The 26,559-nt window shown below is 52.9% G+C and overlaps 1 protein-coding gene across 4 annotated transcripts; it reads right to left on the bottom strand.

Moving 5' to 3' along the window:
- Positions 1-176: 176 nt before the first annotated feature.
- Positions 177-26,262, bottom strand: kat6b (K(lysine) acetyltransferase 6B). 4 transcript variants are annotated; one of them, XM_056576794.1, is made up of 17 exons: positions 26,009-26,262; positions 23,081-23,993; positions 16,131-16,239; positions 14,967-15,082; positions 14,642-14,723; positions 13,888-14,017; positions 12,718-13,760; positions 11,038-11,159; positions 10,570-10,682; positions 10,253-10,394; positions 9,898-10,059; positions 9,322-9,415; positions 7,049-7,280; positions 5,936-6,095; positions 5,067-5,393; positions 3,826-4,132; positions 177-3,680 (listed from the first exon to the last, which is right to left on the bottom strand). In XM_056576794.1, the coding sequence occupies exons 2-17, from the start codon at positions 23,765-23,767 to the stop codon at positions 253-255; spliced, it is 7,254 nt and encodes a 2,417-aa protein (XP_056432769.1). In that variant the 5' UTR covers positions 23,768-23,993; positions 26,009-26,262; the 3' UTR covers positions 177-252. The 4 variants fall into 4 exon arrangements, with proteins under 4 accessions (XP_056432769.1, XP_056432773.1, XP_056432771.1 ...); XM_056576798.1 differs by having other exon boundaries at positions 13,705-13,760; XM_056576796.1 differs by lacking the exon at positions 26,009-26,262 and adding an exon at positions 24,603-25,658.
- Positions 26,263-26,559: the final 297 nt, after the last annotated feature.

Here is a 26,559-nt window from a genome sequence, read left to right as displayed (position 1 = left end):
ACAAAAGTATACGTATCGCTAAGAGATTACTCTTCGATGAGACTTTTTGCATTCTTTCCAAGTGCTGCTGGTTTTTAAGTGATAGCAAAGAAAATAACTGGAAAAATTAAAACGACGACGACATCGAACCCTTTCCCTTCCCCCCGACCCCGCAGAAAAGTAGTAAAAATAAAAAAAGGCCCCGGTCTGTGTGTCTGAACGTCCCCAAACCGCCGTCCCGACGCCATCGCCCGCCCCGGGGGTCAGTGCGTGTTACCGCCGTCCGAACGGCCCTTTGAGCGTCTGCTTGGCCATGCCGGCGTTCATGTAGCCGTGGTGACCGGCGTGCGTGAACACCATGTTGCCGTGCGGCGGCGCCTGCATGGGCTGCTGCGCGTGGTACGTCTGTGTCCCCATCATGCCCATCTGCATGGAGTACTGGGACGACTGGTGGTTCATGTAGGCGTGGTTGCCGTGGTAGCCGCCGTTGATCATGGGCTGGCTGATGCCGTAGCTGTTCATGGCGTTCAGCGACGGCATGTTGATGGCGTTGACGTTGTAGGCGGGCGCCGGCATGATGTTGACGCTCATGTTGACGCGCGGCAAGGAGCCCAGCGCCCGCGACGGCGCCTGCATGGTGACCGACTGCGGCGTCCGCGCGTACATCTGCTGCGTCTGCGGCTGCGGCTGCTGCTGCTGCTGCTGCGGCTGCTGGGTGTGGGGGTGGTGGGGGTGTTGGTGGAGCTGGTGGTGGGGGTGGGACAGCGGCGCCGACTTGGCGCGCATGGCCAGGTGGCCCTTGGAGGCCATCTGCGTGTGGATGCGCTGCGAGGGCGCGATGGAGGAGGCACCGCCCATGCTGCGCTGCTGCTGCTGCTGCTGCTGCTGCTGTTGCTGCTGCTGCTGCTGCAGCAGCATGGCCGATGCCGACGCCGACGCCGGCGAGCCCAGGCTGGGGGGCGGGGTCATGGTGGCCTGCACCTGGGGGCTGCCGGGCACGCGATGCTGCGAGGGCGGCGCCAGCGACACCAGGCCCGCGTGCTGGGAGCCGAGCGAGGGGCCGTTGCCGTAGGAGCCGATGGCGTGGGAGGGCGCGTGGCCGAAGGGCAGCGGGTGCTCCATCAGCGTGTTGGTGAGCTGCTGCAGCCGCGCCAGGCTGGCGTTGCCCGACGGCTGGGCGTAGTGCCCGCCGGCGTACTCCCCCTGCTGGTTCATGCGCTCGTAGAGGGCCAGGTTGGGCGCCCCCGACTCGGGGACGTCCGTCAGCTGCATGGGGGCGGCGAAGTTGGCGGGCACGCCGCCGCACTGCGCCGCGCCCTGCTGCGGCGGCGGCGGCTGCTGCCCGTGCAGGCCGTGCTGATTGTGCTGGGCGTGCTCCCCGTGCTGCTGCAGGAGGGGGTGGTTGTGGTGGTGGTGGTGGTGGTGGTGGGGGTGCGCGAGCTGCTGCTGGTGGAGGTGGTGGTGGTGGTGGTGTTGTTGTTGTTGTTGTTGTTGGAGCGCGTGCTGCTGCTGCTGCTGCTGCTGCTGGTGGTGCAGGGGATTGTGTTGCGGATGCTGGCCCAGCTGATTGTGCGGGCCGTGCTGATTGTGTTGGCTGAGCTGATTGTGCGCGGCGGCGGCGGCGGCGTGCCGGGCGTGCGCGTGCTGCTGCGCTAGCTGCTGGGCCAGCTGCGCGTGCTGCTGCTGCTGCTGCTGCTGTTGTTGGGCGCGCTGGCTGTGCTGGCTGTGCTGGCTGTTGCTGGGCGGCCGCTCCACCGCCACCACGCAGCCCTGCGGGGACTTGACGTTGCAGTGCTGCGGCGAGCTCAGGGCGTTGGCCTGGATCATCTGGCCGGCCGCCGCCGCCGCCATTTGCTGGCTGACGGCGCAGCTGCTCTGCGACAGCCCGCTGGCCGGCATGCCCCCGTAGGAGCAGCTGTTCTGGGAGGGGCCCGCCCCGCAGATGCTGCCCCCCATGGCGGAGTCGTAGCTGCTGGGGTTGTCGTAGTTCTCCGTGGTGCTCTCGATGCTGCCCAGGTCGCTGAAGCCGCTGTCCACCACCTGCTGGGAGTGGTCCGACACCGACGGCACGTCCATCATGGGGCTGGTCTCCATGTTGTGCAGCGAGGGCACCGAGACGGCGCCGTGGTCGGGGCTGATCTGGGTGTAGCCGCTCTCCAGCAGGGACACGGCGGGGCTGCTGACGGAGCGCACCGACTGGCTGGGGTGCGAGGGCGCCGCGGACAGGGGGCTGCTGTGGTCCGACTGGGGGCACTCGTCCAGGGACGTCAGCTGGGGGCTGGGGGCCACGCGGCCGTAGGCCTGGATGCTGCGGCACGCCTCCCGGGTCTCGACGCAGTCCTGGAACACGCCCTCCCGCTCCGACTCCCGGGTCAGCGACTGGACCGCCTGCGCCGTCTCAGAGTCCAACTCGGGGCAGGCGGGCGGGTCCGGTCCCGGCCGGGGCGTCTCCGGCGGCGCAGGGGCGGGCAGGGGGTCGGGACACGCCGGGCTGGGCCCGGGGCTGCTCTCGCCCTCGGACTCGGACTCCTCGCCGCGGTCCGACTCCACCGCCGCTGCGGCTTCGGCGCACGCCACCGCCGCGTCCGCGAGCGACGCTGCGGCCGCAGACTCTGCAGCGTCGGCCTCTGATGAAACGGGCGGCTCTCTCGTCGTCGCGTCCTGCGTGCTCTCCTCAGCGGCCACGGGCGGCAGCTCTTCGTTGTGCCGCGCCGGGGAGACCGTCTCCGTCTCCTCCGAGTCCCCTTTCGGTTCCGAAGACACAGAAAGCGGCGTGCAGTCGGGTACTTCCTGTGCCAACGGCTCGGGGCTCCCCGACTTCTTCACGATCTCCGAGCTCAAAATGTGACAGTCGTCCTCGTCGTCTGCGTCCACATCCTCTACGCTTGTCCTGTGCTCCTCCTCCACTTCCTCTTCTTCTTCTTGCTCCTCCTCCTCCTCCTCTTCCTCCTCCTCCTCTTCCTCCTCTTCCTCCTCCTCCTCCTGGTTGTCATGTCTACTGAGGCTGGTCCGCTCCGCAGGGGAGCTGGGGTCCAGGTCTCTGGGGGCGGGGGAGTCCGGCTCTCGCTCGCTGTCCTGCAGGCGGTCCTCAGCCGGCACGGGGAGGGGGGACGGGGCGGCGGTGGCGGCGCCGCCCATAGACGGGGCCTCCGGCGACCGGGCGGGAGAGCAGGCTGGGGAGGGCGTGGGGGAGGTTGCGGGGGAGGCCACGGGGGACACCTCCCGCGAGGAGAGGGTCCTGTGCGAAGCGCCGCAGTCGTCTTCGTCTCCCTCGTCGTCGTCGACGTCGGCGGTGGCGGCGGGACTGCCGGGGAGGCTGTCCGCCACGCTGTCCGCCACGCTGTCCGCCACGCTGTCCGCCGGACTCTGGGGCTCGGACGAGAACCTCCTCCGCCGCCGCCTCCTCCGGCTCCTGGGGGCCGGGCCGGGGCTGCCGGCGCTCCTGCTGGGCCTGCAGCGCTCCTCGGCGAAGGGGAGGAGCAGGAGGTGGTGCTGCTCCGCCTTGGGCTCCTCGGCCGGCGGGGGGTGCGCCTCGCCCTCCAGCGGCGTCTCGGGCGGGGTGTAGAGGTTGAGCTTGAAGCCCATCTTGCGCTCGTTCTTCAGCCGCCACTTGGGGGGTCCCCTCTTGACGCCCTTGGGCCAGCCCTTCTTGCGCTTCACCGGTCGCAGCCGGTTGGCGCGCGCCGAAAGCGAGTCGGGGCCTAGCGGGCGGGAGACAGAACAACGCCGCGTTAACCCAGACGCCAAACACACACACACACACACACACACACACACACAAAATAGGGGGCGCCAAAACAATAACATGGCTGGTAGAAATGGGGCCGGGCGCCACAATGAAAATACCTTCATTCCAGCACTCTCGCTTTTCTTTGTGCAGATTTTTCTCAAGTCTCGGCCGGCCTCTGTGGCGTTTCACCGGCATTACGGGTCTCGGTTCCTCCTCCTCCTCCTCTTCCTCTTCGTCATCCTCCTCTTCCTCTTCCTCCTCGCCCCCCCTGCCCGTGCGCTCCAGGAGGGGCATGGGCCGCTCGTCCTCAGAGTAGTCGAAGGGCTCCTTCAGCACCTCGGTGGTCTCCGAGATGGTTTCCGTGGTGACGCTGCTGTTTATCCGTCTCCTCTTCCGCCCCCTCTTCCTCACCTCCATGCTCCTCTGTAACGCACAACACACAGAAGCAAGCCAGGAGATGAGATGCGGGGTACGAAACAGAATCATCCCTTGTGCTTTAATCGCACGATCGACGGGAGAAACAAGTCAACAGCATTAATTGAAGCCACAACCAACGGCTTGAATGTGCAAAAAGATTTTGAAGCTAGATGCTTCTCCAGCTTTCCCACAGACTGTGGACCGCTGGGCTGGAAAAACCACAAATGAGACAAGGCAAAATAACCTACAACCACAAGCCATAATATGACCCCCCCCCTTCCCATTCTCCTAGCTTCCTAAGGGCAGTGAGTCAGCCGTGAATGCTCCACCATTATTCCCCCAGGAACGAACCACAAACACAAAGTAAACCTGTAAAAGCACCACTGGAGGCACTGCATTAACATCCATTATTTAACAGCTGGTGCAATTCATCAGTGACCTCCACCCTCTGATTGGCCAAGACGTGCGGTCGATTGCCGACGCCGTTCCGGCAACAGGGGGCAGTGTTCTGGAGACACGCACGGGAGCTGCAGTCACCAGCGCCACAGCAGAGGGCAGTAGCCCAACCGTGCCCAATGACAACGCTATAAGACGGTTCAGCCCAAAACACTGTCTGTTACCTACAGCTGGTGGGAGTGGGGTAACCAACCCTTCCCCCTGAATATTCATCCAGCGCCTTCCGTCCCGGAACCTGTCGCCGCAGCACGCTCACTCGTGATGGGGGGGGGGGGATGTGTGATGATAGAAGGCCAACGTGGCGCCTCTCCCCATCACTCTGGGAGAACCACGGCGACAGCCCCGCACCGGAGACAGCTGACAAACCACATTGACTCATCCTTCCTCCTGCCCCCCCCCCCCCCCCCCCCGCTAAGGTGGGTAAACACAGCCTGCGCCGCATCAGGCAGCGTGACGCATCACAGGAACCGACAGATGAAGTCACCTTTCTCTTGGCCGCCAGCATGGCGTGAGCCTTCGTCAGGACGGGCGGCGAGCCATCCGAGGACTCATCGTCCTCGTCTTCGTCCTCGTCGCGATCGTTCTCGTCTTCGTCGTCGTCCTCCTCCTCCTCGTCCTCACTGCCGTACTCGGGCCCGTGGCGGCGGAGGCGGGGCCGGCTCCAGGGCGCGGGGGGCCGGCGCTCGTAGGTCCGGACGGGCACCTTGCAGTGGACCTTGGTGGGCGGGGCCGGGCGGGCGCCGTGGGACAGCGCCCGACTCTCCCGCTCCTCCTTCTCCCAGCAGCTGGACTGCTCCCCGAGTCGCTCCGCCTGGGAAGAGGGGGGGGGGGGGGGGCAAGGGGCATGAGGGCGGTGGGAGAGACTAACACACACACACATACACGCGCACACGCCGACTCGCATACAAGCTGCTACAATGTCGGAGCAGGTGGGGGCTAACGGGAGGTCGAGGTCGGCATTGACGTCCCGGAAAAAAACGGATCGTCACAGGTTGCCCTCCTGCTAATAAGACGTGGCTCCCCCGATTGGATGCTTGCACGAGGGGTGGTTATTTTCCACCCCCTGATAAGCGACCGCGGTAGGATCGCATTTCATGGGATATTTAGTGCCATCAATTATGCAGTGAACTGATTTAGGCCAATTTTACAGAACATTAAATACCAGCTGACGGTTAGCAGGCGCTGCCCGCCCTGCTCCTTGAACCCACCCCCCACATGCTAATCAAAAGGGACACGTGGCCGTGGCACCACACACACACACACACACACTAAAGGCAACAATCCATTATTCTGTTGAGTATCAAGGGGGGGCGGGGGGGGTGGATTTGCCGTCGGTTTCGCCACGCGACTCACATCCATCTCGGCTTCCCTCTCCTCCTCCGACAGCGCGGCGTTGTGGGCGGAGACCGGCGTCCACCGCAGGGCCTCGGGGTCCACCTGGTTGAGCCGGGGGTGGGACCTCATCCTGTCCACGTGCCTCTGGATCAGACGCTCCCTCCTGACCAGCACGATCCTGTTGGGGCGCGGGGGGGGGTGGCAACAGTCGACATGATCATCACATACACGAGCCGCACGACCGTTCACGATGCTCTTCAGTCACCCCGGAGACGCTGTCATCCAAAGTGATCCTCCTCAGATCCAAGTCATGGGCCTTAGTCACCCAGCGGCCGTTCTGGTCCTAAACGCTAGCTGGGACGTGAAAGATTAAATATTATACCACCGTGTGAGTGTGATTAGCCATTACAAGCCGTTTGGAAGATCTGCCTCTTCTGACATCACAAATTGCCGTGTCCACCAAGATGTGTGCTGGATAGGTCTACCAGCCTACCCAGTGGACTGTAGAAAACGATGCTCATCTATCCGTCATACACCTAGGTGGACTTGTGATGTCAGAAGAAGCAGATTTTCAAAACTGCTTGTAATGGCTAATCCCACTCACACCTGGTGGTACAATATGTCACCTTTAAGCGCCGGGATGGCACCAAGATGGCCGCTGGGTGAACTAGTCCAATGAGAGAGAAGGTAGTGGGGTCAGGACGTCCTGTTCGAGCTGGCTCAGTCCCCCACAGATGCGCCGTGCATGGTGGATCTGAACCACTCCAGCCGACGTCTCTTCGCCCGACTACATCCTCATATTCACACATCGTTTGGTTTTTAACCAACGATTAATTATTATTTTTTTTACACACACTTCCCGGGGACAGAAGGTGTGCCTTGCCCTCACTGGGGGGTTGGGGGGGGGGGGGGGGGGGGGGGGGGTTGCACAGCTTGACTTACTTCTGTCAATATTCGGCGCAATGAATGGATGTGCCGGGTAAAAATACCCACTGGCCTGGATAAGTCACACGGAGCTGGGAAATGGCAGCGCGGCCGCGGCCCAGAAGGGACGAGGAAGAGGAGGGACGAGGAAGAGGAGGAGGAGGAGGAGGAGGGTGAGGAGAGGACGCAGGGGGGGGAGGCACTGACCTGCCGTCCTGTCGGTCGACCATGCGGAGCTGCTGGAGGGTGGCGGCGACGTCGTGGGGACACATCCCCGTGGCGCGGCTCATGGCCCGCACGCTCACGCGGCGGCAGGGCTGCGCGTGGAGGTACTCCAGCACCACGCTCCTCCAGTACGCCAGGTAGGACAGCCGACCCAGATCGGACAGCGGCTTCTCCGGGGAGCCCGCCTGCCCCTCCTGCCGGGTGAGGAGGTAACCTGGAATCAGGGGGGGGGGGGGGGGGGGGGGGAGAGGGCTTTGAGTCGATGGCTTGGAGGCACGGACCCGGGTTCAGATGAAGCTCCCCTCGCATGATGTCCATATTGAGGCCGCGTTGAGTGACGTGAAATGGGGGCTAGGATTGCAGTTTTGAGGGTAATGGTAAATAGACTGCATTTATATAGCACTTTTTATCCGAAGCGCTTTACAATATTGTCTAATATTCACCCATTCATGCACACATTCACACACCGACGGCGGAGTCAACCATGCAAGGCGACAGCCAGCTCGTCGGGAGCAGTTAGGGTGAGGCGTCTTGCTCAGGGACACCTCGACACCCAGGGATCGAACCAGCAACCTCGCGGTTACCAGCCAACCCGCTCTACCTCCTGAGCTACTGCCGCCAAGGTAGGCGGGACAGCTTCGGGTCTGAACAGAAGCTAAGGGAACGCATTTCGAGCTCCTTCCAACCCCTTTATCGCGTGGGTACGCTCATCATTGGCGAGGAAGACGAAAGGCGATTAAAAGACGGCGAAGGGAGAGAGGGGAGGGAGGCAATAAGGAGAAGCAGACGAGGGAACATAAAGAGAGGAAAAACGGGCGAAAAAGCAGCTGGATGTCAACGCGCACAAGAGGCTGCACTTAAGCGGCGTAATGAACAGGGGCGAGCGAAAAGTACTACAAGGTATTGTGTGTAATTAGTTTTATAGCAGTCCTGTCAAGGGTCATACATTATTAGCAGCAGGAAATTAATTAAGGCGTTTTAATGTGCGCCCACTACCAGGAAGCACGTGACCCGACGCAGAACACATGATATTTCAGTAATCGTGACAATATTCATTAGGCTGGCAGAGGAGGAGGAGGAGGAGGAAGGAGCCAACGATAACAGGCATAAAAAAGGAATGAATGAACTCGAATGAACCAAATGGCAACAAAAAAAAGGCATTCTCCTTTTGTCATTTCACGAATAAATTACAATTAATAAACACAACAAAAAGGGCTGCTGGTAATCCTGGGGGTTAACGCATTAAAAAGAGAGGCAGAGACCCTTTTTCTTCAGCGTGTGTAACCAATATCTCTTCGCCGTCTCTCTGGGCTACCTGAGGCAGCTGAGCGTGTGTGTGTGTGTCTCCCTGAGAAAACCAGTCTAACAGACAAATCTTAATCTAAACAACTTCCAGCTCCGGTGTTACATTTTCCAATAAAGCCCTCTAAGAGCTCAGAAACTCAGCTGTGTTCAATCTCCCTTAATCCCCGTCTTTGTTATCAGCACACTCTCAATATCACAGTCTCTCTCTGGCTCTCTCTCTCCCGCAAAGTGAACAGGAAATCAAATGCTCCATTACCACTCGCCCGCCCCTCGCTCGCGCCCACTCTTCACTCTCTTCATCACACACACACACACACACACTCGGCAAAGAGGAAAACCCTTGAACCAATAAAAGTCCTCTGTTGACAAAACTGGTGAAATCCACTGGCTGAAAAAAACGCGTTTGCGCTCACACACACACACACAAAACACACCCACACGCAGACGCACACTTGTTTTCGCATCGGCAGGTCATCATGATGTTGACGCTCCTTGTATTACATTTAGCGGGAAAGACGGAAGCATCTCAACGCCTCATCAGAATTCAGGGGAATGTGAGCCGGGACTTGAGGGCCATACTTAAGATGGCTGATGCTCATCATACTTTAAGACACACACACACACACACACACACACACACACACACACACACACACACACACACACACACACACACACACACACACACACACACACACACACACACACACACACACACACACACACACTAAAAAGGTTCTTGTTAGTAACACCTGAATGCATAAGTGCTACACAGGCAGTCTCTTGATTGGCCAATCCAAATAAAAAGCACCTTGCCCGAGGAAATATCTCCATGGTAAAGATCAAGCAGGGGGTGTGGTGGTGGTGGGTGGTGTGTGTGTGGGTGGGGAGATAAAGGCGCTGTGTGTGGTGGTGTGTGTGCGCCGTGTTATATGCATTAAAGAACTTACTGAAATCGATAAGGAACCGTCCAAATCCTTGCCTTTGGTACTGAGGCATAATCATTATGCAGGAGACGTTGTACTTCTGCTGGCAAAGCTTTTCCTGAGGGAAGGGGAAGCAGATCAAGTATGTCAGAGCTCTGCTGAAGCTGGCAATTTACTGCACCTGCCATTGTCCTTGTTTGAGACACGCGCACGCCGCGCGCTCGTTCACACACACACACACACACACACACACACACACACACACACACAAAACGACACGTAGACACACACACACGTAGTGATAAGCTTTCGTATAAAAAAAAAAAAACTGGGAGAAAACCATTAAATTAACACTGCAGAGTTTGTGATATTGATTTCGTGCTCGGCAGGGGATACTCGATATGTTTCGTGATCAAAAAATAAATGCACACACACACACACACACACACACACACACACACACACACACACACACACACACACACACACACACACACACACACACACACACACACACACACACACACACACACACACACACACACACACACACACACGGATAGACACACGCAATACACCCGCAATTCCACAAGGTCTTACCTTGGAGAAGTAGCCCACCAGGTGACAGCCTTTGTTGTCGTTCTGGGTGAGGATGTAGAAGAGGAAGGGCTCCACATCATAGTACAGAGTCTTGTGGTCCAGGAAAAGCTTGGCCAGCAGGCAGAGGTTTTGGCAGAAGAGTTTGCTGACATTTCCATCCACCTAAACGGAATGAGGGGATCAGACGGACAGCAGTGAAAAGCTAAGCGAGCTGACATTGTTCAAACCGTTGTATCTCCGCCCCCTCCCGCCCCCCACTCCCAGAATCCACTTGGTTGGGATTTCGCACACAGCATACAGTTCACTGGCAGGAAGGTGTTGGTGGGATGAGCTAGGGTGGGGGGGGGGGGCTGACCTCGAACACCGAGAGGTCATCTTTCCTGTAGATCTCGTTGGCTGGCGGGTGGAACCAGCCACACTTCTTCGCGTGTCTCAGGAGAATGTTCTTGCTTCTCATGTACTTCAGACAGAACTCGCACAGATAAAGCTTTTGCAGTCTGTGTGGTGGGAGGGGGAGGGAGGGGCACAAGAAAGAACACTCAGTTCTGCTATGTGATCAGGGGAATTACTGTACGGCCTGCAACTTTATTCATTAACACTGAAGAACAGAAACGTTTCACAGCATTAAGAGTCATAAACGGATGGTGTGGTTTGAGGAGCAGCAAGGAATACCTGGAATACTCAGGAGGGTACGGTGAAGAGTACCAGGTTTGAATCTCGTACTTCCCAAACTCGATGACGGAAGGGTAGCGCGGCAAGTCGGAGCTCACCATCGACCCCGTCCTCTGAGAATGAGAAGAATAAATACACAAATATGTGAGTCTAGGGGTTCCCATCATTTCTGGGCCTGTAACCCCAAATTTTAGGTCTGAACAAAATCTTCCCTATCCGTTCCCCTTTCCTTTCTTCCACCCACATCGTTTAACCCAAGCATCATCAGCCCATGAACGTCACTCACGTTCCAGTGAACGTCGCACCACTGCCATACAGAAGTTGGCTTATGGCAAATTAAACATCTGTAACTTATTAGTCAGCATCTCCAACGAACCCATTATCCGACCGGCCGACCCCAACCGGGGGTCGCGACCCACAGGTTTGGAAGCGCCGTGTCAAACCTCAAAACATCCACGTTCAGCTCACCTGCGTCGACAGGTCCAGCACGCGCGTGAACACCTCCACGTCTTCGTCCGTGACGTGCTCCCGCGACATGGCCACCACGCTGGGCTGCGCCTCTGCCTTCACCTCCCGCTGGTCCTCGAAGCCTGCCCAGAGAGACAGCAAGGCCCGTTAAGCACACAAACACACACACACACACAGACAGACACACGCACGCACACTCTTCAGACACCGCATCAGCCGCGACTGCTTTGATGTAGCCGCGGCTGAATAATGCGTTAAATGCATTCTGTGCTAATGTGCTTACGCTGTGAGTCTTATCACCTGGGCCCCCCAGTACTGAGGGGCCCTGTCTCCGAGGAGCCTTGATAATGTATCGTCCTCGCATGTTTATGTGCAGATCCGTAATGTAATGAAGTGAGACTAAATCACTTTAATTGCGTAACCGCTTTTCGTGTGCTTAGTCATCCACCAAGACAGTTTCCCCTGAATTAAGAAGCAGATGCGATGGGGAGGGGGGGGGGGGAGCCGGTGTCGACGCGAGGAAGCAACCAATGTCGGGGGGGGGGGGGGGGCAAGAGCAAAGCAAGTGGTGATAGTTTCTTTTTTTAACGAAATGCACCAAACAGCAGGAAATAAGCAACACAAAAAAGAGAATCATTATTATGAAGTGGTGGGAGGAGGAGGAGGAGGAGGAGGAGGAGGAGGAAGAGGAAGAGGAAGAGGAGGAGGAGGAGGAGGAGGAGGAGGAGGAAGAGGAGGAGAGATGGCGTCGTTAATGTCTTCATGGAAATGTGCCTGCTTTGGTTACACGGCCGAGAGGTCCTTCGGGCGCCCTTATTGTTTCAGATAGCCGGGCCGACCAATAAACCGCCAGCGCTTTTATTTCTTTGTTTGGTGCGTGCCTACGTGGGTCTGTGTGTGTGCGTGTGTGTTTGTGTATGCGGGTGAATCTCCACCCCTGAAGACGAGTCCAGTGAAAGGTTCATTGGCTCTGTGGCTGTAATCATCATGTCAGCCGAGTCCGGCCGGGTGGTTGACTCACCGGATCGTGAGCCTCTAATGACTGCCTGGGAGGAGGGGGGGGGGGGGACTGATGGTGGTGGTGTCGGTGGTGGGGGTGATGGTGGTGGAGACAGTATGTGTGAGGGATGGAATGGCGGGGGGAGGGTGAGGAGTCAAAGCGATTGCGGCTACACAGTGACTACTACCACGAGGCAGTGGTCAGCGCCAGAGCTACTGCGTAGAGTGTGCGTGCGCGTGTGTGCGCGTGTGTGTAGGGGGGGGGGGGGTCAAGGACAGAGCAGGGAGCAGCATGAGGGAGAGTTAGTGGACCATGCACGATGACGCAGGCCGACGGCCAGGAAGATGGAAGCCGCGTCACAGAAATAGGTTCCCCACAGCCCAGTCAAACGCAACCAGACTGGGTTAAGACCTCAATGAGTTCAGTAGCAGCAGCAGCAGTAGTGGTAGAAGTGGTAGTTGTAGGTGGCGTAGGATTAGTAAAAAAAAAAAAAAGAACTGCCAAATAGAGCTTCGCTCCCAAAAGCAGAGGAACAGCTCTGAAAGTCTGAGCAACAAAAAAAAAAGAAGAAAAAAAAAAGAAGAGGCTACAAAAATTACATAGAAAATAAATCAGATCAAAATATTGTAATAGTGTAGGCGGAGGGGGGGGGCTGGGTCCGAGGCTGGAGCCTTGCTTACCATGGTCGTGCTCTGGCTTAACTCTTCCGTCTGTCAAGTCTCCCTTCCCTGGTGAGGGCGCTGCCTTCGGGGGACTCACCCTATACCTCAGCCTGCCTAGTGTCCTGTGCTTCTTAAGGAAGGGGTTGCGTTTGAAATGACTGACCAGCTTAAAGGGCCGTCCCCGGGGCCGCCCGGGCCCCGGGGACGAGGAGTGAGACAGTAGTCTACCCTTGCCAAACTCCTTCATCCCCAGGCGCTGGGGACACGTTTTGGGGCCGCGCGCGGACAACTCCGGCTTACGGTGATTGCGTTTGGGCGGCGCGTAGCACGCCAGTCCCTTTTTCCGCGACTGTCCCTGAGTGGTGAATATGTGCGAGAGTCCGTCGAAGAGTCCCTTAAGCTGGTGGCTATGGCAGAGGCTGCTCAGGGACGGGACGCTAGACTGGCTGGACGAGCTCTGCGGGGAGCTGGCCAGGGTGGAGTTGCTGGACACCTGGGAGGGGGGGCTAAGTCCGGGCAGGGTCGGGGGCGGGGGAGAAAGTGCGCCGGGGGACGGGGGGAGCATGTGACCGGCGGCGTCGTCCGCGTCGCCGTCGAAGGCGATCGACTGCTGCGGTTCGGGGGGGCTCGGGGGGCTGGGCGGGCCCTCGTCCTCGGGACTCTGCGGCCGGGGGGGCGAGCCCGTCGCCAGGGGGCGGGACCGGCGGCCGACGGGGGAGGGGGTAAAGAATCTCGACAGCCCGTCGATAAGCCCTTTGGTTTTCTTGTTTACGGCGAGCACGGCCGGGTTGGTGGAGGTGGGCGTGAGGGGGGGAGAGGTGGTGGTGGTGGTGGTGGTGGTGGTGGTGGTGGGGAGAGGAGGAGGGGTGGGGGTGGAGGTGGTGAATTGGGGGGCGTCGCCCGCCCAACGGGGATCTGCGACGGCGAGTGTGCCTCTGCCGTCCGTGGCAGATGCAGCATGACCAGATGAGGGTGTGGAACAGAGGCTAATCTTTTGACCCCTACCAGGCGTCCCCCTTCCTCCGAGTGCTATCATGGAGCCGTCGCCACTGGGGACACACCTGGAGAGGAGGCAGAGCACAGACACCAATCACTCACCTGGGTAACATATGTCATTCAACGGAAATATGCTGAATATACTGCCGTTGATCTTGCAATGTACGAGAACACAAGTGCGCTCATGCTTACATTCTCTGTTTGAGCTTATTTCTAGGCCTTCCGATTGGCCTTGCATATCGTCGTTTGATTTCATCAGCTTTCCTCTGCAGCAAGTGCTTCCCGTTTTCCTTAGGCCGGCAGAGTTGGCAGATCCAGGTTCCTGGAGGGCATCCAAACACAGACAGAGAGAGAGAGAGAGAGAGAGAGAAAGAGAGAGCATCTCTTAGGGTGGGGTTCATCAATTCAGAGGACATACATTCATCTGAAACACTTGCTTTTATACCATCAGTTGGCGGGAATAAAGCCCAAACACCAGCAGGACAATCAATTACTCAGCACAAAGGGGAAAACCCATAAGAAAAACACTGGGTCGATTCATAGTCCGCCCGGATACACTGTCTCAGCTTGTTTCCAGCGCAGCGATGTGAATTGTACGAATCGCCTGCCAAATGTCCTACTAGGTGCACAATCATTACAAGGCTAGCTGGAGGGCCTGCACTGTAATACGGAGATAGCAACATCCCCTGGGATGCAGGAATAATTTGACATGCATGCAAAGCTTCTAATAAGGCACTGCTACCTAGCTGTGTGCTATATGACAGACCAGAAGGGGACTTCTATTAAGAAGGGATGCTTTGAATTGACAGGAGAGAGCAAGAGACAGAGAGAGAGAGAGAGAGAGACAGACACAGGGAGACAGAGAAGAGAGAGAGAGAGAGACGGAGACAGACAAAGAGGTGGGGAAACCGCCAGGCACCAGGCTGTGGCTGTGCAAACACTTTACCTTTTGGCATTGTTGAAAGCGGCGGGTTGCAGCATTCCATATGAAAGCCCCGATCACACGAATCGCAGAACAGCATCTCATCCTGTAAGGGGAGCAAGGAGGCGTGTGTTATGGGGATGTCCCCGTGGCAGACACACACAACACCCTGTCAGCCGGGGCGTTGGGGAGGGAAGGAAATAAACCAATTGTGCCACCGGAGAGCCTTTACAAATCCGAGGGAGTACCGACAAATCCTGAGGGATACACAGACAGAAGGGGGGGGGGGGGGGGGGGGGGGGGGGGCGATCTACCTCAGACAAGCAGGGGTTGTGGATGTAGTACTTACAGCGTTCTTCCCCTGGTCTTGACAAGTGCTGCAGGCTTTGCATTCGATACACTGCCATCGTAATCTCTTCACATGCACGGTTAACTCGGGGGAGAACTTCAGACATGACGGGTGCCCTGTAGAGGTAATTAGAAAGACATGTGAGCGTTGGCTTTTTGTGGGTCTCTCGAGCAGCGGTGTCGGAGGAGCCGACGAGACTTCCCCGGCCCCCCCCTCGCTACGTTCACATGGGAGGGCTTCGGCTGGGAACGCCACGGTTCATCCACAGCCATTACGCTTTATTGCGCCCAATCCTTTCGTTTTCCGTCTCCCTTTTCTTGCCTCCATATTCTTTTCTTCTTTTTTTTTTTTTTTTAACCACACACGTGGCGTCTAAAAACAGTATCAAACATCTGAGCGGCTAATTACAGATAATTTGATCTTAATGAGGCAGAAACCCTAGCGCCACTCGTTCTAATGGAAGCAATCCATGAAAGTCATGTAAAAGCATGCCTTGGCCCTCTCCGGGCTGCCGCGGCTGGTTGTAAAACAGCTGTTTTACAGTGAGCGCACAATTTGTGTACACTATAAGCGGTTAATGAAAACCACCTCCGTGTACTTAGTCAAATTTGAGCTCTAAAAATGTCACCGGGAGAACAATTCCTTACGGCATTTAAAATAATTGTTCAAACACAAAGTGACTCCTTCGGCGAGGTAGTTTTATGGAGGAGGGCCTCGCAATTTTGTCTGCCCCAAAAGGAGCGGCGAGGGGGGAAGAAACGGCGGCAAACGGCTGATCTTTGATCCACTCTCGCTGGCGTGCGTCATGCCGAGCCGGTGCGATCTGAGTAGAGCCGAGATGACTTTGCTTATTTCAAACCCTAATGGCCACTTACAGGGCATTTGCCCTTCTTTTGCCCATTACGGCTCGCACTCGGTTCAGATCCGCCTGGCGCACACTCACTCCCGTTTCCACGGTGCTCCTCCTAACAAGACGCTCTCGGTGAAGCGGACTCCCATCCACAAGTACTCCGGCGTTTGTCCGGTCTCATAATCCGTTAAAAACCCATATTTTGGAGAGGAGCTGCCTCGCTACTGGACGCCGGAGCCGCGCTCTAGGGACGACGGAGGGCTTCTCTGCGTCGCCTCGTTGACTACGGCCAAAGCTGGAGGCCCGAAACTTACCACTGCTGCCACAGTCGGCGCAGGACAGCAGCTCCTCGGGCAGCTTGTCCCGGTTTGACTCCCGTGTCCCCAGACAGAAGCTGCATATGGGTATGGGGTCCACTCGGAGCTGGGTGGGGGGGAACACAAACAAAAAGAATTGTTTAACATAGGGAAATCAGATTCCGGGGCTGCTGGCAGGTGTCAAGGCTAGGAGTGTGTGTTTGTTTTGGGGGCCGCTTTCTTTTTTTTGTCATCTCGTCAGTGAACCATGGGGGCATGCTGGTCGTCTGCTTGGGCATGCTGGTAGTCCAGGCTTGAGAGGCGTTAAGACAGAGTTGTTTCTAGGATTTGAATGGAACAGACCCTAGCGGCAGGCTGGCCCTGTGAACGGGCTCGGAGAATATATTAACGAGAGTGAAGTGAACTCTCCCTGATTCGTGTTCTCTCAGCCTGGAGCTGAATCATTAACCAGTCTCGTCCAAACAGAGGTAGCGGTGTACAACAGACTCCACCTTGTTTCATCTCTACTACAACGGAACGCCGCGATGCCACAGTTTAAGGGCTTTAAAGAAATTCCACTTCAAAATGTAGAGTAAAGCTTGCACGACCAGGACTAACCACTACTGTCGATATGTTAATGCGTCAAAAAGAAACAGGGAAATATTGACATTAATAATAAAACATGCACTTGCATGTTTCTGCACAGACCCTCAGTACTGCGAAAGTGAAAACGTCTCAGATCACAGAATCAAAGTCATTCAGAGAGCCAGGGTGAACTCTGCCAAAATATGAACCCGATAGTTTGAGGGATATCTGCTTTGATTGCACCCTAGTCCGACTCTGTCATGATTAAAAAACAAAAGCGCCACACTCCATCACACAGATCTTTACGAGGCCGTATTCAAAGCGCTCTGCACCGCCACACGGTGTTGCCAACACAACACTTGAAGCAGAGCGGCACTGCAAACACTGGCCTACTGGAGGGACAGCAGAACAGCATGCACAGCCGCCTGCTCCGGCAGCAAGAGGTTCATAAAAAAACACTCAAGAGCTGGGGTCATAAACAAGGCCCCCCATCATCATCCCAGACCTCATCAATTGACAGGGGGTTTATGGGGACCCCCCCCCCCCCCTCCCCCCAAACCCCCACCCCTCTGGGGAATCCCATCATTAGAGCACGATTCGAACCGACCCCATATCCCCCCCCCCCCCCCCCAACACAAAACCCCAACCTGTGTCTCTGACCTCCACCTAACCTGCAGGTGCTCTGCCGCTGCGCTTCTCCGTCCCCCCCGCCAGGCACGGGACAAGGTCATCCATTCTACCGCTGCTGACAGTATCCCAGTAGAACCCACAGGGGAAGATCCACCACCACCACCACCACTATCACCACCATCCCCCCCAACCCAGTAGAGATCCAAATGGAGCGCGTTGTCCCCCCCCCGCGCCCCCCCCCCCCCCCCCCTCATGGTCATAGCACCGTTATGATTGATACGGGGAAGCGGAAGCCGTTTACAGCATTGTCGGTGATTAGGCTATCGGTGGAGCCGCTGTATAAATACTGGGAGAACGCGCGCCTGCATTAGTAGCTCATTAATGCTCACACAAGACGTGAATATAAACATGGCCAGTGATAAAACTGCAAGGCTGGGCCTCGCAGCGATGGGTGGCCCGCGACTGTATGGAGAACGACCGAAACATCAGGAGGGATGGAAAAAGTTATAAAAAAATATTTGTGCTTTGTCAAGCAGAAAGGGGTCAATGAAAAGAAACTAAAATAAAAAAACGCAACCGAAACTAAAGCAGCCCCCTCAAGAAGACGTGTGACTCTTTCTAGTTTCTATCTGAGTTGGGAGCTACAGGCGAACAACAGGGTTTGTTATTTGATCTCAAGTCAGGCCACTTGGTCAGTATGACACGCAAAACAGATCTGAAACCGAATGCAAACTCAAAGAAAGACCAGCATTCAAATTTCCTTAACACTCGCAGCCGATTCTGCGTTTGGATACAAGGCCTTACTGTTGTGCAAACAGTATGACAAATAGGGCCAGCCGGCCAGGAAGAACAAGGGATGGGAGAGGGGAGATGGCCGCCAGATCTTGGGCAAAGGGGCTCTAGATAAGCTCCTTTGTTGACCCAAGTAAGTGCGTGACTCGGGAAGAAATCGTTGGCACTAGAGATACACATTATAGTTCATGAACTGTGTATCATATACAGTGGGTACATGGATGTTATTCATGTATTTAGATGTATATATATTGGCCGAGGTTTTCTTCTCAGAAACAAGTTGGACAACACAACAAGGAAAAGCCTTTAACTGAGCCAACGGTGCACTTGTACGAGAACATCTTTGGAAAAACAGCAAAACAAGTCCATCCGCTTCCCCTCAAAACAAATTGATTTGTTTCTGGCTGCTACAGTGTGTACAGAATCTGGAATAGAAGGATAATATCAATAGTAATATTAAGGAGGCAGAAGCACTGCCCACATGCAGCATTTACAAGCTGCACCAACAGCTACTATGCGTACGTTTACTTTGATGAAACAAAGATTGATGGGAAACTGTAGCTGAGCCTATAATGAAAACAACAACAACAACAACAACAACAAGTCTAACCCAGAACCCAAAGGAGTACCCTAATGGAATGAATATCTTTCAGTATGGGGAGTCAAACAAACGGGAATGTCCTCAGAAACGGAGAGAAACACAAAACAAACAGCTTGAAGAGTTGTCACTGATTAACTTTGGGTTTTCAAATTGAGTACATTACAGGAAATTACACTGCTTCAAGAGCTAGCTGTCGCGAGTAAGGGCTGGGGGTGGAGTCCTATTAGAACAGTGCTCACACACACACACAGAGACACACAGAGAGAGAGAGAGAGAGAGAGAGAGAGACAGAGAGACAGAGAGACAGAGAGAGAGAGAGAGAGAGAGAGAGAGAGAGAGAGAGAGAGAGAGAGAGAGAGAGAGAGAGAGAGAGAGAGAGAGAGAGAGAGAGAGAGAGAGAGAGAGAGAGAGAGAGAGAGAGAGAGAGAGAGAGAGAGAGAGAGAGAGAGAGAGAGAGAGAGAGAGAGATCAAGTGGTTGCATAACACAGGCAGGAAGAAAAAAAATCCCATTCCTTGCCTTTGTTCCTGCCAGTCTCTTCAGAATCAAAATATTCTCCTAAGCAAGACTGTTCTTTTCCCCTAAAGTACCTCACACACACAGACACACACACACACGGCTCACAATTTGGGAGAATGCAAGTACAACTGGATGGGTATGTCAGTCAAAACGCACCAAATAGAGAAAGTGGGCCCTCTTATTTTGCTCTGCAAGGACTCTTCAGAAGGACGGTTTCTCTTTAGGGCGTACAGTCTCAAAGTCTTGCCCAGACCACAAAGTCACAGTTGTGGCTTGAGTATCAAGCTGTCATTTCCTGATTATTCACTGTGAAAGTGGTGGGCAGGACAGCAATCTCTCCGGTGACTGACATTATACACCATTTGATACGCCGAGCCTAATCTATCAAACCACACTTGAATTCAATAGGGCTCTAGATGGGATCTGCATGGGATTTGGATTCACAAGTAAATCTCCGAGCCCCTTTCCCATGGCATGGACCGAACCGATTCGGGCGAAAAAAAAACATTCCTTTACTCAATGACATCTTTAAAATGTCAAGCCCCGTTAAAAGAATCTGCCGTCACTAGTGGGAACGTGTTCGTCTCCCAGTGTGCGTTACCGCGACTGTGCCAACTGAAACGCAAAACCTCCTCGGATGGCAACGTCAGCAGGAAACAAAGCAGTCTCCAAAAGTTCTGCTCTCGACCGGCTCCATGATCACAAAGGTCACCGTGTCGCCAATAAAAAGGAAATAAATAAAAAAAGGGTTGGCCACCACAGGGAACGACACCAAAACACTGGTAAACACTGGTTATGCAGCAGTGCCTGATTGGACCAGGTTAATGTTAGGGTCAGTAGGTCAACTGCTACCTGGAGAGAGGTTGCTCCCCTGAGGTGTCATTTTAGTTTTTGGTTACCCTTCAATACTATCAGCCTAGTTTCCACTCTTCAATACAATAAGCCTAGTTGCCACTCTTTAATACTATAAGCCTAGTTTCCCACTTTTCAATACTATCAGCCTAGTTTCCACTCTTCAATTCAATAAGCCTAGTTTCCTACCCTTCAATACCATAAGCTTAGTTTCCCACTCTTTAATACTATAAGCCTAGTTTCCTATCCTTCAATACTATAAGCCTAGTTTCCTACTCTTCAATACTATAAGCCTAGTTTCCTACTCTTCAATACTATAAGCCTAGTTTCCTACTCTTCAATACTATAAGCCTAGATTCCTACTCTTCAATACTATAACCCTAATTTCCCACTCTTCAATACTATAAGCCTAGTTTCCTACCCTTCAATACCATAAGCCTAGTTTCCTATCCTTCAATACCATTAGCCTAGTTTCCTACTCTTCAATACTATAAGCCTAGTTTCCTATCCTTCAATACCATTAGCCTAGTTTCCTACTCTTCAATACTATAAGCCTAGTTTCCTACTCTTCAATACTATAACCTTAGTTTCCAACCCTTCAATACTTATGCTTAGTTTTATACCCTTCAATACTATAACCTTAGCTTCCTGCTCTTCAATAATATCAGCCCAGGTCCATAGCATTCAATAATATAACCTTACCTTCCTGCTCTTCAATAATATCAGCCCAGTTCCATAGCATTCAATGATATAACCTTACCTTCCTGCTCTTCAATAATATCAGCCCAGTTCCATAGCATTCAATGATATAACCTTACCTTCCTGCTCTTCAATAATATCAGCCCAGTTCCATAGCATTCAATAATTTCATCAGTTTACGACTGTTCAATACCAAACATTGTTTCCTACTCTTCAATACTTAAGCCTAGCTTCCTAATCTTCAATGATATCAGCCAAGTTCCCTACTCTTCAATACTAAAAGCAGGGTTTCCTACTCTTCAATATTATAATGGCGTTTTCCCACTGAACTATACACGGTTCGACTGTACGGCAGCCAAGCGCGGTCAGGATTTGCATTTCCATTGCAACAAGGCTTCCCGCTTGAAGGTATGTTTCTAGCTGATGACGCGCCTGTTTTGTATCGATGACACCACAACAAACACACTTGTGTTGCCCATTTTATATATTTGCGTTGTTTCAGACGGACGGCGACACACATAATGACTGAATCTGAATGGCAAATTCAGTTTGACGTTCAATATTCCCCCTCTGTTGCTCCCTGATCGCAATAGCTCAATGAGAGCTGCAGAGAAGTCCTGTTTACACATCCATATCAGCGATCAAATAGGGTGAAATATTGTTAATATCTTTAGACCAAGACTAATCTGAAAGAAATCCATCATATTTAAACAAGCCATTTTGTTTTGCAAGAGAATATCGTCAAACTAACATCAGCAGGGCACGCTTCTCTTAAACCTTCATTACCGTCTTTAATTATGCTTATATAGTTATAGGAAAGAATGAATAATAAAGCATCAAGCTGTAGAGAACTTCTTGCCATACACTGCGTGAGTGGATATGCGTTTATTGTATTTTTAATAGGTCTATATTCCTACTATTTAAGGGTCCGTTTCTCGCTCCGAACAGCACCCTGGGGTGCAGCCCACTTGGGGGTGGGTCAGGCTCACTTTGGCCAAACCTCAGACCGTCCATCTCGGGCGTGACTCTGTGTGTTTAAACTGGTGATGGAAATGCAAATCAGCACGGTATGGTACGGCCAAAAGTGCCCATGAAAGAAGCCATAAACTTAGCTTCCATACTATAAACCTGATTTCTTGCTCTTCAGTTCCCAACACGATCAGGCCCATTTCCTATACTTCGATAAGCTTAGTTTCCTACCCTTCACTACTACCAGCCTAGTTCCCCACAATTCAGTACTGCCTAGATTTTTTCCCCAGTCTTAAAAGGATATAGTCTGAAGAAACCTAGTTTACTCCTCTACAATGCTAGTTTCCTGCACAAAAATACTGTTTAGATTCCTACACTACTATTAGCCTAGTTTCCAACTCTTCGATTCCACCAGCATAGTTACCCATATCATCATAACCTTGTAAGCCAAGGTTCTTGCTCTTCAATTCAGTTACGTTATCTTTAATACTGCCTAGTTACCTAGGCTTCAATATTACAAGTCTAGTTCCCTACTTTTCAATACTATTAAGAGTTTCATACTCTTCGATACTGGCTAATTTCCGACTTCAATAATAAGCTGTAACCTACTCTTTATACTATAAGCCTAGTTTCCTACTCTTCATAACTGCCTTGTTAATTTATTTTCAATATTGAGTAGTTTTCTACTTTTCAATATAGTGCTTAGTTTCCTACTCTTCAACCTTAGCCTAGTTTCAGACTCTCCGATAATAAAGCCTTTCTTACTCAATACTAAGCCTAGTTTCCTAATCTTTAATACTTTCCCTGGTTTACTACTCTTCTATACTATAAGCAGTTTCCTAGACTTCAAAATTCTGACTTGTTTCCTACTTTTCAAATCTATCAGCCTAGTTTAATACACTTCAATACTATCAGTATCGGCCTAGTTTTCTACTGATCAATATCAGCCTTGTTTCCTACTCCTCATTAATCAGCCTAGTTTCCTACTTCTCAACACCGATAGCCTAGTTTCTTACTCTTCTACACCACAAGTCAAGTCTCCTACACTTTACTGTCTTGCCTGTGAAAAATCGCCAGATTCATCAGGCCTCGTTTCCTTCTACCGCTCTATGAATCATATTCAAATGGCCCTGGGCTCCCAGGATAGACTCATTGTTATATCACCCAGACTTAAATGATTATTCAGTCCCACTGCCAAAGCTTTACTATGATTGAGATTAAAAAGCGGCAGAGAACAGAGTGAAGATGATGTGTATAATGGCGTGGCTGCGGCGGCGGTGGCAGAGGAGGAGGCGGTGGCGTTGGGCCAAGGCTGGCCTCACCTTGTCTCTCTCGTGCGGCAGCAGCGTCACCGACGGCGACACCGCCAACGGAGAGCCGCCCGCGAACCTCAGGCCCCGGGCCTCGGCGGTCCCGAGGGTGAGCTTGTAGCGTGGGCCGTTCTTCAGCAAACGCCCGTTGTTGACCGACTTCTTGGCCGCCAGCCGCAACCGCTGCTGGAAGGCAGGGTTGTCGGCGACCGGCGCCAGGTCGCCCTGGTTCCTCAGGTACCTCTCGATGCTCTTCAGCGAGGAGCCGTGGGTATCATCCAAGCCCTCGAGCGCCCTCCTAATCACTTTATTCCAATCGATGTGCCGCAGGTCACTAGAATTCCATATAGATCCTTTGGGCTGTGGCGGGGGCGGGGGCGGCGGCGGCGGCGGCGGCGGCGGAGGTGAAGGGGTCGGAGGGTCTTCGGGCGGCTGGGGCGCGGTACGCCCCGTGGGGCAGGGGGGCCCGGGGGGGCCGGGGTCCTTGTACGACGCGCTCCCCTTGTTGGTGACTTTGAGGACGGAGCCATCCTGCACGCTTAATTCCAACTGCTCGAGCACGGTGCGCTTGTCCAGGCCGTGCGACGTGGCCAACGCATGGCAGATCCTCTCCTCCGAGGGCCTCTGCTTCTGCCTCTTTATCTTCTGTATCGCCTCCAGAATCCACTCCGTGTACAGAGGGTTCGCGAGTTTCACCATGGTTGAGTGATTAGAATCGCCAAGAGGCGAGCCATAAAGATCCCCCTTTTCTGCTGCAAAACATTTGATACATCCACATGTTCGAAACCCGGGATCAGCTGCTTAGGTTCCACCACCGTGACATTCCAGGTATCTCACGTTGAACTTGACAAAGAGGCGGCTCGTGTAAATTCCACAATGGTTACCATACATCACCTGGGGCTTGATTGTTATTCCAGACGTAGATCTAGAACGATAAAACATACAATTACGTTAGACAGCCTTTTTGTAACACATGATATATGATATGACACATGATGTCAACAATGCTACAGTTCAACTGTTAACAGTTTAACCTTTTTTTTTTAATGGTTATTTTGTTATAATTTGCACTCCACATAAGGACTATGGGCATTTGTAAACTTGATATAAAGAAGACTAGTCCAGTGGGATTCAATACTTCTGGTGTGGAGTAAAACATGAGTCAAAACAAACGCAAGAAATAACAGTGGTTTTATCCATAGTTTAAAACCATAATACACACACAAAAAAATCTGACCTCCATTTTAAATCAATTCTATGGATAATACTGTGGGCGACACTTGGTGTATAAAACAGCGACGACAAGACACGCAATACCTGCACTAAAAGTATCAGACTTGGCTTCCACTTCATAATCACTGCCATCCATTCGCCACACGCAACTACACCATAACCGCGAGAAATACAAAAACAAACCAGCGAGACTCAACCAGTGACAAAGTTGAGTTGTTTCTAGAAAGCACGCCACTTTGACAGCTTCACATCAAGGTAAGGACCAGTGGACCAGCCTCGGGTCTTAATGACAGCTGCGTACCATCAACGTTGGCTTTTGACAGCTGCCGACTGATGTTTATGGTGCGTCTGCGAACCATTATCCGGACTCCGGCGCGACGCGAACAACGACACAAATATACACGCAACGAACCCTGAGCGGTGGCCGCTGAGCGGAGCGGATCATGATAATGTGGCCCGTGTTACTGATGTCACCTAAACAGTCGCCATTTTGTTACAATGTTGTAGTTTACATGAATCCGACATGACGCTGATTACAATCCAATGGAGTGTCATTAAACCTTACCTACACTAATGTGCCCTCCCTAGCAACTTCAATATTGGCTGTGAGGACGAGATCCGATTTCTGGTTTGATAAAGCACATGTCAATCTTTATGTATGAGCTCACGCTAAATGGCACGGCACTGGCTGAGTGATCTGTCACTTTACTCGCTTGACCCGCCTCTTAAGGTGCCTGGTGTAATAAAGTGATATAATACACCGCGATCACTTATGCTATTTGATTATCACATGTCTGACATAAAACAGGCTTTTGTAGAGTGGGTTTATGAGTCGGATTAGACCGAAGTGGGAAATATAATAATTACAATGTCACGTAAAATGAATGTCATTGCAGAGCGCATAAGACCAGACCACCTTTACTTAGATTCTTCCTTGAAACAGTTGGCTACACTTGAAAGTGATTTGGATCATTTTAGACTTTAATTGGCTGTTTGTTAAATCCAGCATTTGTTTGCATAAAACCTGCAAAGGGCTTAAGCATTGATTTAAAGAGGCATGCCTTCTCGATGCTTAGTCGTGGTATTTAGATGGCTGCAGGCGAAAATGTGCGCAAAGCGATCGCCTGTCGTCCTCCGACAGCTCAGACATCCTCCCCGTTGAATATGTTCGCCTACAACGCTATTCGGTCAATATTTGACATTGAAACTACACATTCGCCCATCACAATAAACGCTCGATAAAACCACAGATTCTCTGTCCTGAAAATGGTGTCCCTGTGCGCTCAACGGCTGGAGAGAGGAGGGGAAAAAAACATTTTCACATCGCGAGTAGAACAGGCAGAATAAAGCCACACAACCTTCACAACTATCAAACATCACTGATGGCCCGAAAAATAACGAGCGATCGGAGAAAATATGCGCTGCAAGTTCCTCAAGTATTTCAAGAGTAAGATCCTTCATCGCTGCACCTCAATTATGTCTCGCTAGTTTCTTGCTCCCATTTCTCTATCGCTCCGTTTTCATTTTTCCACACATTACAAAATATACAACCGAGCCGACTTGGGTTTCGCTAGATAGTCCACTAGATATACACCCGCTGCGGGCGAAGAGGCAACAACAAATTACGCAAGTTTTATGCAAGGATGATCATATAACTAGTGTGGAAAAAAGGCAAGAGGCTGCCCGTAAATATTTGCTTGTAGTTACCTCTTTAAGTTTTCCCTCTGCTACTCCTCTTCATTAGTATGATGATTGAAACGTCGATGGATAAACACACCGCCACATATCCATTTGATTCTGTTGCACTTGATTTGTAATCGAACGCTAAAAGCCCGCGCCGAGACAGAGAGGGACCTGATAACAACTAATTGAAAGGTTAATCTACATAGCAGCCTGTGACAAAGTGGTACCCTCCCCCCTTCTTCTTCACTGTAGACATCCCTACTTCAGTGTAGTGGAGCGGACCGTCGCCCCTTTAGTGCGCTGCTACAATGATACTGTCAATTTCACTTTTTTTTTATATCAACATCTCTAGTGATGAGCTTGGGGGAATGGCACGGCGCAAAAAAAAAATACTTACAGTTGACTCTTGTGATCTTGTCGTGGTCTTTCCATGTAGCAGTTTAATGATTTTTTTTTTCTTCTCCCACATAGCTACTGTGCTGTAAAATGGCATGTTATGCGTGGGAAATAACTTATGTACAGTTAAGTTGTGTGAGGTGTCAAGGGAGAGTAGTTTGTTATTTTTTCTCTTTCTA

Source organism: Gadus chalcogrammus, chromosome 18, assembly GCF_026213295.1.
Source record: "Gadus chalcogrammus isolate NIFS_2021 chromosome 18, NIFS_Gcha_1.0, whole genome shotgun sequence".
Taxonomy (NCBI): Eukaryota; Metazoa; Chordata; class Actinopteri; order Gadiformes; family Gadidae; genus Gadus; species Gadus chalcogrammus.
Note: the sequence above shows the minus strand (reverse complement) of the source record. Positions and strands in the feature narration are given on the sequence as shown.

Coding starts and splice junctions, on each gene's coding strand:
- kat6b (XM_056576794.1), bottom strand. CDS start 23,767: ATGGTGAAACTCGCGAACCCTCTGTACACGGAGTGGATTCTGGAGGCG. Junction 9,416..9,897: donor TGGTGGGCTACTTCTCCAAG/GTAAGACCTTGT, acceptor CCCTTCCCTCAG/GAAAAGCTTTGCCAGCAGAA. Junction 5,394..5,935: donor AGAGGGAAGCCGAGATGGAT/GTGAGTCGCGTG, acceptor CCCTCTTCCCAG/GCGGAGCGACTCGGGGAGCA.